General features: G+C 56.0%; 1 protein-coding gene across 3 annotated transcripts; it reads left to right on the forward strand.

Annotated features, from left to right (window-relative positions):
• Positions 1 to 955: 955 nt before the first annotated feature.
• Positions 956 to 10678, forward strand: WBP2 (WW domain binding protein 2). 3 transcript variants are annotated; one of them, XM_004041016.4, is made up of 8 exons: positions 956 to 1193; positions 4742 to 4850; positions 6682 to 6817; positions 7759 to 7851; positions 8491 to 8625; positions 8812 to 8934; positions 9437 to 9513; positions 9634 to 10678. In XM_004041016.4, the coding sequence occupies exons 1-8, from the start codon at positions 1135 to 1137 to the stop codon at positions 9685 to 9687; spliced, it is 786 nt and encodes a 261-aa protein (XP_004041064.2). In that variant the 5' UTR covers positions 956 to 1134; the 3' UTR covers positions 9688 to 10678. The 3 variants fall into 3 exon arrangements, with proteins under 3 accessions (XP_004041064.2, XP_018882277.2, XP_063562157.1); XM_063706087.1 differs by lacking the exon at positions 956 to 1193 and adding an exon at positions 1201 to 1308; XM_019026732.4 differs by lacking the exon at positions 8491 to 8625 and having other exon boundaries at positions 1040 to 1193.
• Positions 10679 to 11709: the final 1031 nt, after the last annotated feature.

The raw sequence follows: 11709 nt of genomic DNA on the forward strand, positions 1-11709 counted from the left end.
CCTCCCTGGAAAGCGAAGTCAAGCAGGTGGATCTAGAGGTTGGCCACCACAGTCAGGAAAGCAGCTGTCTACTGAAAAGCAAACTCTAATTCCTCAACATTAACGAGTACCGGAACTACCACGTGGGAAGTGCAGCCCCCTCTCTCCGCCTCACGGATTCAGCTCGGAGGTGCAGGCGTTTGGTGGGGGGGGCGGTTAGGGAATGACAGCTGCCCCGTGGAGGACGCCCAGGGCTGGGTCACGAGCTGACAGGAGTCAGCCTTATTCTGTAAATCCTAGTTATCAGGCTGCCGGTTTCGCGCCGTGCCCAGTCCCACTCAGCCTTCAGTCTTCCGGCCGGGACCCCGCTGGGCGCTAAGGGGGGAGCGGCGCCACCGCGAGGCCGGAGAGGGGGCTGCGAGGGGCGCCCGGCCGGCCTGCGAACGTGGTGGGAGCCAGGCGGGGCACACGGCCTCCCCTCCCAATGAGGGACTCTCCCCGCCCCGCGGGCTCAGCGCTGGGAGTGGTGAGATGGATGGCGGGGTGATCCGACGCCGCCAGCCCACCGCGTCCCCAAGAGCCGGGGCCTCCGGCTCAGCTAAACGCCCCAGAGTCATGCAAGCGCCCCATAAACGTCTGCTGAGTGAACGAAAGCTCCCCATCCACAAGGGGACAGCTCGGCGCTCCCACGCCATGTCAGGTCGCAGTCGGCCAGCAGAACCTCCCTTAACGCGCTGCCGGAGTCCCCAATATCGCGCCCCTGCCAGGAGCGGAACTGTTTATTTCCGTCCGGCTGAAGAGGCGGGGTGGGGATGGCACAAGCCGATTGGTTACGCAAAATGTGGAACCAATTCAGGCCTATGATCCAGGAGACTACAAGTTCCAGAATGCATCCTTCCTCCAGCATAGGGAGAGGCCGAGGCTGCGGGGGCGTTGCCTGCTGGGAATTGTAGTCTTCATCTTGTTTGTTGCACAGGAGGAACTGGAAGGAGGGAGTAAACTATTACCACGTGACGTTCGGGTCAGGTGGTTGGGCCAGCCTCCGCACTCGAGCTTTGATTGGCTGACTCTAATAAGAAGACGCCACTAGGGGCGGGGCGAAGAGGGGCGCAAGCTCACTGCGTTTTGAGTCTCGGGACCCCTGTTGGAGAGACTATGGCGCTCAACAAGAATCACTCGGAGGGCGGCGGAGTGATCGTCAATAACACCGAGAGGTGAAAACACTGCGGAAGGATCCTGGAGGACCAAAGTTCGGGTGTCGAGGAAGTGGGCGGTGGGTGGTGCGTGGTTGGGAATAAGCCCCTGAAGAGGGAGCACTGATGGAGTGAGGTTGGTGGGGAACGGCTGGGGGCGGGGTTGGAGGAAGGTGGGTGGGCCGTGGGGGAGAGCCCGGGAGGTTGTGATCAGCTGGGAGGCGGGGGTGGGACGTCTGCATGGGGACCTGGTGTGGGGCCACCGGTGGGGCCTAGGGGTGATTCTTGAACCCCTTCCCAGACTTGTGATTTCAGTAGCTGGGAGGAGCCCCAAACAAAAATAATTGTCACTTATTGGATGTCTACAACGTTACTACGTGTCAGGCTCTGCGCGTTTTCTACCTTATTTAATAAATTCTGTGCAGTATAATCTATTACTGTCCACATTTCACAGGTAGGGAAAGTGGAGGGCAGAAAGGTTAAGGAACTTGCCCGAGATCGCAACTGTGTAAGTAACAGAGATGGTAATTCCAGGAAAGGAGTCTTGACTCCAAAGTTAATAGGATTAACCATCAGCATACAGGCTTCCAGTATGTTCCAGAACTGTTCAGGTTCCCGGTAAGAAACTGAGGTCCCAGAGGTGAAATTAAACAGATGACGTTTGTCAGATGTCTAACAGTTCCTGGCACTGTGTCGGTCCGTAAAGTCATTCCCTTGCCTCTCTCTTGAATGCCTGTTGGTTTGGGTCACCTCGGAAGGCAGAGGTCTCCTAATTCAAGGTTCTTTCCACTCCCTCCTCCCCACCCCTTGCTCATTGCATCCTGTCTCTCCTCCAGTCTCTGCCAAGAGAAGCCTTAAATGGCCTCTGTCTCCTTTTGTTCCTTGGGTATTGAAAATCAGACCAGCCACCCCTGGGTTGAACTATGCCGACCCTGAATTGCCTCTTGAAGGCAGAAGGAGCTTAGGAGGCACCTGAGTCCCCAAAGGATACATCGTGGAGTCAGAGCCCTGTACCCAGCTAAGGCCAGCATCCAGCTGCCCTGTGACTTGGGAATGTTTGATGAGTCAGAGGAAAATGCCTAAAGTGACCCAGCATGCTCACTTTGCCTCTATCTTACCCGCTCAGAGTTTCATGGGCCCAGCCTGTTGCTGGTAATTCCTTCTTTTCTCTGAGCAGTACTTCTCTTCTCTTCTCTTTTTTTTTTTTTTTTTTTTTTTTAGATGGAGGCTTGCTCTGTCGCCCAGGCTGGAGTGCAGTGGCACGATCTCAGCTCACTGCAACCTCCGCCTCCTGGGTTCAGGCGATTATCCTGCCTCAGCCTCCCCAGTAGTTGGCATTACAGGCACCCGCCACTACACCCAGCTAATTTTTTGTATTTTTAGTAGACACAGGGTTTCACCATGTTGGGCAGGCTGGTCTCGAACTCCTGACCTCATGATCCACCCTTCTCGGCCTCCCAAAGTATTGGGATTACAGGAGTGAGCCACCGCGCCCAGCTACTTTTATTTTCTTATACCAGTTGTTTCCCACTTACCCTTCCCCAGTCTGAGAAAGTTGTGATATATGGGGGGAGGCAGAAGACAAACAGAACCGTGTGAACCTTTTTATCATGTAATCAGAGACACCTCACACTGTTTTGTTGCATCTCTGTGTGTGAGTCAGTTCCCAGGCCTAGCCAGCTTTTCGTGCCATTTGGCAACATCTCTGGGGACTGTTTTTCTTTCTGTCTCTGTGAAACTTTCTGAGACAAGAATGTATCTATCCTGCTCGGCCTTCTACCTGGCCTAGGGCTCAGTCCTGCTAAGTAAGGTGTGCCTTGTTTTAGAAAGTGCTTCAGCCTGCTGTCTGAAAAAGTTGTATCTATAACAATTGAAGTGTTAAGTCCAGTGTCCAAAATTTGATAATTAGGCTGGGCATGGTGGCTCACGCCTGTAATCCCAGCACTTTGGGAGGCTGAGGTGGGTGGATCACTTGAGGTCAGGAGTTTGAAACCCGCCTGACCAACATGGTAAAACCTCGTAAACACAAAAAATTAGCCAGGCGTGGTGGCGCATGCCTGTAATCCCAGCTACTTGGAAGGCTGAGACAGGAGAATCGCTTGAACCCAGGAGGTGGAGGTTGCAGTGAGCTGAGATCACGCTATATTGCACTGCAGCCTGGGCAACAAGAGTGAAACTCCGTCTCAAAAAAATAAAAAATTATAATTAAAATAGTGAACGTTACTCTTCAAGTCGTGAACTCCTTTGACAATGATGAAAGCTGTGGACTCTCCTCCCAGAAAAATGCACATATGACGTACGTGATCATCTCAAGGGCTTCATGGACTTTCCTGCAAACACAGCTTAAGAACCCAGGTTTAAAAGAACCCCGAAGGAGGTCCTATTGTGATCTGTACAGTCATCTCTTAGACATGTTTATATTTTAGGCTTGAAAAACAAACCAGCAAAAACAGAACATCTATCACAAGGACTTAAAAGAGAATAGAAGAGTTGGCCGGGCGCAGTGGCTCACACCTGTAATCCCTGCACTTTGGGAGGCCGAGGCAGGTGGATCACGAAGTCAGGAGATCGAGACCATCCTGGCTAACACGGTGAAATCCCGTCTCTACTAAAAATACAAAAAATTAGCCAGTCGTGGTGGCGGGCGCGTGTAGTCCCAGCTACTTGGGAGGCTGAGGCAGGAGAATGGCATGAACCCAGGAGGCGGAGCTTGCAGTGAGCCGAGATCGCGCCACTGCACTCCAGCCTGGGTGACAGAGTGAGACTCCGCCTCAAAAAAAAAGAAAAAAGAAAGAAAATAGAAGAGTTAAGCCAGATTATCTAACCTGCTTGAGGGATGATGGCCTCTCCAGAGCCCTGTAGCTCTGCTACCATGTTGATCATTTGGGGGCTTTATAAGCAGGGTTTGGGAAATTTTACAGAACCCCCAACCTGCTCATTTCTTCCATGACTATATTAATGGGGTTTTTTTGTTGGTTTTTAGTTTTTTTGTAGAGATAGGGTCTCGCCATGTTGCCCAGGCTGGTCTCAAACTCCTAGGCTCAAGCGATTCACCCGCCTCAACCTCCCAAAGTGCTGGGATTACAGGTGTGGGCCACTGCGCCTGGCCCTATGAATGGCTTTATTTATTTATTTGTTTTTGAGACAGAGCTTCTCTCTTGTTGCCCAGGCTGGAGTTCAGTGGCGCCATCTCAGCTCGCTGCAACCTCTGCCTCCTGGGTTCAAGCGATTCTCCCACCTCAGCCTCCTGAGTAGCTGGGATTACAGGTGCCCGCCACGATGCCCGGCTAATTTTTTTGTATTTTTAGTAGAGATGGGGTTTCACCATGTTGGCCAGGCTGGTCTCAAACTCCTGACCAGGGGTCGTCTGCTCGCCTCGGCCTCCCAAAGTGCTGGGATTACGGGCGTGAGCCACTGCGCCCAGCCCTATGAATAGTTTTAATGCCGCACTGTTGAGAGGTTATGAGAGCTGACGTGCAGGGCAGCTGCTTGGGATAAAGGCCCAGTTTCTGGGTGACGTCGCGTCTCCATACTGTCTCATTGAGGCTTTTCCTCTTTTCTCATCACAGCATCCTAATGTCCTATGATCATGTGGAACTCACATTCAATGACATGAAGAACGTGCCAGAAGCCTTCAAAGGGACCAAGAAAGGCACTGTCTACCTTACCCCTTACCGGGTGAGTTGCACAGCAGGGCAGTTGGTTGAGAGGCTTGTTGCTGTTGGAGGTGACGTGAGTCTTAGTCTCAGGTCTGCCTCAGCCTTGTGAGTCAGGTGGCCTCTGAAGCCTGGTGAGTGTTAGTGCTTCACTCTGCCTGTTTCTCTGTCACATGCTCCTGGATTCCAGAATCACCAGGCTCTTTGTGTAACTGACCTGACCACTGGGCAGTGAACCCATGTCAATTCCAGAGCCGCTGCTGCAAAATCTCTATAGAGTTGGATGCAGCCGCTGGCATGACTTGGGCCTGGAGGCCAGACTATTATTATTAATATTTTGTTTTCTGTGAGAGTAGCCCATGAAGCCCTGTGTGTATCCAGAGTGAGAAATCCAGTAAACGGTACAGTTGCGTGGCACAGCCTCCAGCCTGGGCAGAGAGCCTGGTACCACCCCGCAGAATGACAAATGCCAGGCTGCAGAATGGGCCCTGCCTGAGAGTTACCCACGTGGACTCTGAGAGGTTGAGAAATACAAATGGATGTTCTTGGAAAAGGATTGCTGCCTGTGGCTACTCAAGATTTAGACTCAAAGACAGGCTGGTGCGGAGGCTCATGCCTGTAATCCCAGCACTCTGGGAGGCCAAGGCAGGCGGACCACTTGAACTCAGGAGTTCGAGACCAGCCTGGGCAACACGGCAAAACCCCATCTCTACAAAAAATACAAAAATTAGCTGGGTGTGGTGGCACATGCCTCTAGTCTCAGCTACCCGAGAGGTAAGGTGGAGAATAACTGGAGCCTGGAGAGGTTGAGGCTGCAGTGAGCTGGGATCATGCCACTGCACTCTAGCCTGGGCAACAGAGTGAGACCCTGCCTAAAAAAAAAAAGACTTAGACTCAAAGACAGCTGGAAGAAGAGGAGCACATTTTCAAGTTTTAATCTCCATGACTTAGCAAAGACAGGAGAGTCTCAAAACCCCATCTCTGGAGGCTCAACTTGGCACCTTCAGTCACAGATAAAAGTCGTGGGTTTAAAACCCTGGCTGGGGCCGGGCGCGGTGGCTCATGCCTGTAATCCCAGCACTTTGGGAGGCCGAGGCGGGCGGATCATGAGGTCAGGAGATCGAGACCATCCTGGCTAACACGGTGAAAACCCCGTCTCTCCTAAAACTACAAAAAATTAGCCGGGCGTGGTGGTGGGCACCTGTAGTCCCAGCTACTCGGGAGGCTGAGGCAGGAGAATGGCGTGAACCCGGGAGGCGGAGCTTGCAGCGAGCCAAGATCGTGCCACTGCACTCCAGCCCAGACAACAGAGTAAGACTCCATCTCAAAAAAAAAAAAAAAAGAAAAGAAAAGAAAAAAGAAAACCCAAGGGTTTCTCCAGGCACAGGCTCCAGGAGAGCTCTTGTTGCTGTTTATAGCCCCCCTCAATGGGAGCTAGCGACCTACTGCACCATCATTCTCAGTTCTGGAGAGTTCAGGCTGGAGACCCCCCTCTTTCAGGAACCCATCCCTGTCTTGCCTCTGCCTGTCCTTCCCTAGCTTCGTAGGCCCCTTCACTTAGGCAACACCGCCACCACCCCACCACGTCAGTGACAAAGCAGTCTGCCCTGCTCATAGATACTATCTGTGACCAGCACATTTTTCTCCCGTGTGCGTGAGCTTGGCCTCTCCAGGCTGCGGTGAGCCCTTTCCCTTTCCAAAGCTGTCTCCAGGAGTGTCTGGCACAGAGAGAGCCGTGGGGCTGCTGGACCCTGGCACTGGGAGAGGACTTGTCACTCCCAGGAAGCAGGCGGGAAGCATGGCAGCGTGGGCTGTGCTTCTGGTACTGATGGCCTCACCCTCTCTCCCTGCAGGTCATCTTTCTGTCCAAGGGCAAGGATGCCATGCAGTCCTTCATGATGCCATTTTATCTCATGAAAGACTGTGAGATCAAGCAGCCCGTATTTGGTGCAAACTACATCAAGGGAACAGTGAAGGCGGAAGCGGGAGGTAGGTGATGGGAACTCAGGGACACAGATGGGGCCTGCAGGGAGGTGTCCTGGGAACCTCTGACTGCCGCCGTGGGGGCGTCCCCTTCAGACCCTTATCGCCCTAGCCATGACCTCTTCCCAGCTCTGGGCTGCCAGCTGGTGGGGTTTGATTGCCAAGAGGTGGGGAAAATGCTGGCATGAAAGACGGCAGCTCAGATCAGCTTTTCAGAGCGTGAAGTCTGCAGAAGCCTGCGGACTGAGTCAAGATGCTTAGTGCAACTTGGCGAGCGCATACAAATTTTAGACTCAGGAAGGAGCTGCATCAGGTTCTTGAGAGGGGCCTTTTCATGAGAGCCAGGAAGAGGCAGCTGCCTCTGGGAAGCCAGAGTCACCCTGCTTTGGGGCTGGCTTTCTGGCAGGCCCCAGAGACCTCTGCATTGAACTTGCCTTCCCCTTGACACCCAGCCAGGCCCGCCCTTGCTATTGAGACACTCTTGGTCCCCCTTTGGGCAGAAGCCAGGCTAGAGGGGCCGGAGTCTGTCCTTGGGCCCCCTTAGGACGAGAGGTCTGCTCTGAATTTTAAGGTCGGCTGTTGCTAAGTGGGCTTGTTCCTGTGAAGCTGCCGAGTGCTTGACTGGGGGCGGAGAGAAACCTTGATGTGGCCTTGGCACCCGTGTACATATTGGGCCAAGGGTGGGAGGACAGGCTTGTTCCAGGAAGGAGAGGCCATTGTTCCAAAGGGGGAAGCAAGTACAGCAGGGCCACGCCAGGCTGCAGTGCTGGCTCCTATGCAGGCAGCAGGCTGGAAACCATGGCACTGGGAAGTCCCCATCACAGTGCAGGCCCAGCCCCCGCAGGCCTCCTGGGCGTTGGATGAAGTCCTGGAGAGGAAAACAGCCATCTCTTTGGGCATAAGTTTTCTTTTCCTGTGCTGTTTATTCACTGTTCTTCCCCTCTCAGGTGGCTGGGAAGGCTCTGCTTCCTACAAGTTGACTTTCACGGCAGGGGGCGCCATTGAGTTCGGACAGCGGATGCTCCACGTGGCATCTCAAGGTATCCAGGCTCCGAAGATTAGGGGCTAAAGACACACTGAACATGTAGGGGTTTGGTTTGAGTTTGCTTCCTTTTCGTTTTGCTTTTTCAAGAACTCAAGAGGTAAGTGTCTGGGCACCAGGCTGACCAGGCCTAGGAGTTGGGAAGGAAAGCTGTCATTGGCATCAGCTCTGTCCTGTACCTCAGAGACTGCGTTTCCCTGCCTGGGGCAGGTGGATGACGTTTTGACAAAGCTGTTTGGACTCAAGGACACTTTACTATGGCCTCATAAAACAAACACTAAACCAACCATTCGACTGCGGTTCCGCAGCCATTGAAAATGACCGAGGGATGGGCCAGCAGACATCCTCCGCCAGCTCACTCCTACCCCAGCCCTGAGCCTCCCTCCCGGCCTCTGTCCACCCTCCAGCCTTGTCCTTGACCTCCCTTGCCTTCCTCTGGCTCTGACCTCTCCCGTCCTCCCTCATCCCTGACCAAGGTGGCCCCCCGAGTGTGGGTGGAGAGTGGAGTGGGATGGACAGAGCATGTCTGCGGGGCACATTCCTGAGACCCAGTAGCTCCCATCTGCAGGCAGCGGGGCTGCCCTCTCCCCGCCCCAAGGCAGGCCACGCTCATTTCTCTTTCCCCTTGTACTCGTAGCCTCCAGAGGTGAAGTCCCCAGTGGAGCCTATGGCTACTCTTACATGCCCAGCGGGGCCTATGTCTATCCCCCGCCAGTCGCCAATGGAATGTACCCCTGCCCTCCTGGCTACCCCTATCCACCGCCCCCGCCTGGTGAGTGTGTCCTTTGCTGCCCCCCCTCCCCTCATGAGCCCACCTACCCAGGCTCCCCCCAGGCCAGGGAGACTTTATTCCTTGAGCTGCTTCAGGACTAACGAAGGAGCTGGAGAGGCCCCCCCGACCCGGTAGGGGGCCGCAGCCGGGTGCTCACCATGTCCTTGTTACTCTCTCACCGAGCAGAGTTCTATCCAGGACCCCCCATGATGGACGGGGCCATGGGATACGTGCAGCCCCCACCACCGCCCTACCCTGGGCCCATGGAACCTCCGGTCAGCGGCCCCGATGTCCCCTCCACTCCTGCAGGTGAGGGCCCTTGGGTGCTGGCAGCCCTTCGGGACCAGCCCTCTCCTCCCCGATGTCGCACAGAGAGCCTCAGAATGGCCAGAGACTGCTGAGAGCCGCAGATGATGGATGACCCCTGGACTACCCCAGGGGCCCAGCAGGGCTGTGGCCTGGTGGAGCGGAGCTAGATTCTGGCCCCACCCCCATCCCTTAGCTATCCATGTGCCCTGGGCGGGGAAGGTCACCCTGTGTGCCTCTCGATCCTCTCATCTACACTCAGCTGGTCGGTCACAGTGGCACCTGGGGCATTGGCTCAAGGATTAGATGAGGTGAGACATGCGATGGGCCTGGAAAGGACCGTGCCAGCGCGTGGCATGTGCTCAGGAAACCTCACCTGCTGCTCTCATTGGTGGAACTGGACCCCCAGCACCAGCTGCCCCGAGCCATGGGGGCCCGGGGTCTCTTGGCTGAGCTCAGGGGGAGGAGAACTTGTCACCAACAGCAGGTGTGTTTGCTCTCACAGCCGAAGCCAAGGCCGCAGAAGCAGCCGCCAGCGCCTATTACAACCCGGGCAATCCTCACAACGTCTACATGCCCACGGTGAGAGGGCTTGGCAGTGCTGGTGCAGCCCCACAGCCGCAGATGCTGGGAGCCGCAGGGGGATGACCACACCATGTTTTAAACTTTCTAATGCAAATCTCTCCTTTCTCCCTTCTTTAGAGCCAGCCGCCGCCACCTCCCTACTACCCACCGGAAGATAAGAAGACCCAGTAGGCCCTCCTGCCTCCCTGCCTCCCACCCTCATCTCTCTACCCTACCCCTCCCATCGGGGCTGTGCTGGGGCTTGGGGAGGGGAGGGGGCGCCTTGTTCTCCCTCCAGGTCTGATCATATACAATTACCAGGAACTAGCATTGTGGGACATTAGGGCCCCCGGCCTCGGGAGAGGTGCCGCCCAGCTTCCCATGCCAGCCTGGAGCCCACAGTGCTGCCCAGCATACCTCCCTCACCGTCTGGGGCTCTCCTGGGAGCACGGAGCATCCCCTGTTCCTGTTTCACTCTCAGCTTCTCCCCTCGAAGGGACTCTCTGGCCACCTCCTCCACCGCAGTCCAGCTCCCTCAGTCTGGCACCCACTGCTACACTCAGCCTCATGAGCCACTTCAGACCAGCCAGGTGTCTTCCCGGGCCCTGCCAGACCGTGCTCACATTCCCTCTGCTGGTCTGTGCTGGTCTCAGAAGGCCACCGCGCCCGCATTCCACTCAGCCAGGGTCCAGCTGCAGCCCCCGCCACCCTTCCTTCCCTTCCCTGTCCTGGGTCATGTTGTTGCCACCCTGTGTGACTTCTGAAGCTGTAAAATGAGCTTCCAGGGCTTGGGTGGCATCGGGGCAGGGCCGCCGAGGCTGGGAGGAAGCCCTTCTGCCTTTTGCTGGTGTTTCTGGAATTTGCTTTCCCTCACCTCTCACTTCCTTCTAGAAGGAGCTTCCTGACTGGAACCAGAGAATGCATGTCTGTCCACTTGGTGGCTGCTGGGTGGGGCCGGGAACAAGGGCCCCTGACCCTGTGTGCTGGCCGGGACCTGCCACCAGCCCCCCAGCCTGCTTCTTCCCCTTAAGCTTTGTGCCCCTGGATGCGCTAACATTCACTCTTGTTTGTTCCTGGACTGGCCATGAAGTGAGGAGATGGTTATTTAAAGAGAATTCCCTATTTATTTGACAAAAAATCCAGTTAATATATTAATGTGAAATAAACCCTGTTTGCACCTCGATTTGTTTGCTGAAAATGTGAAATAGTAAAAATGAAATAACTGGACCCTTTCTGGCTCTGCGTGTGGTGACCCGGGGGTCTCTTCCGGAAGGAGAGCCATCTGGCCGCTGAGGGCCCTGGAGGCTTCTGGGACGGTTCCCTCCCGTGGGAGGATCCCCATTCTCATGGCCCAGCCAGCCTGTCTGGTCCCCAAGACAGCTCTGGCCTCTGGAGCTGGTTCTTAACAGTTGTCGCTCAGCAGCTGTGTCCCTCCCCCACTGAGTCCCCAGGGCCTGGCTGGGACAGAGGTGGATGTGGCCCAGAGTTGGCCTTGATGGGAGGGGTTGGGGCTGCCACCTTGTCCCCTGCTGGCTCCTGGAGGAATGGCAGCCCTGGCCTAAGTCCTGGTTGCTGGAGGGAGGAGGCCGAGTCAGCCCTGGAGCACGTCAGGACCTGTGACAGGGACACTGAGGTAGCCGAGCTGGCTCGCCACCACCCACGTCACGTGCCCTGCTGTGAACTTGAAGGGACAGGAGGGTGGGAAATGGCCAAAGGCCGTGGCCAGGCCCACGCGCCCCCAAGTCCCCCAGCCCAGCACTGGGCACAGGGTGGGCAGGCCACAGAGCTCTAGGAAAGCCCCATGCTGAGGTGCATTTTCCTGTCCCCCGGGAGCCAAGTCTGTCCTCAGGAGAGATCGGGCAGCAGCCGCTCTGCCTCCTCCTCCTGGCCAGCCTGGCCCAGAGCTCTCTGGGACTTGGCTAAGCCCCCTTCAAGGGCGTCTGAAGGGAGCACTGTCCTGACTGCCAAGGTGGGGGCAGGGGCACAGGGCTGTCCCTGCCCAGCACAGCTTGGCCCCGTCATCTCCATGGAATGTCACCTGTGGGGCCAGGCAGGCTGAGCAACTGGCTGTCCTCCAGGGAGACGCCTCTTGGGAGCCCCCACCCTGGGCGCCACCCCACCCCACCCCACCCCGCCCCGCCCCGCCCCACGTCTGGACGCACTCGAGGAAGTGGGGTGAGAACCCCCCCAGGCCCAGGTCAGCTTCCCTCAGGG

Source organism: Gorilla gorilla, chromosome 4 (genome assembly GCF_029281585.2).
Source record: "Gorilla gorilla gorilla isolate KB3781 chromosome 4, NHGRI_mGorGor1-v2.1_pri, whole genome shotgun sequence".
NCBI classification, from domain to species: Eukaryota; Metazoa; Chordata; class Mammalia; order Primates; family Hominidae; genus Gorilla; species Gorilla gorilla.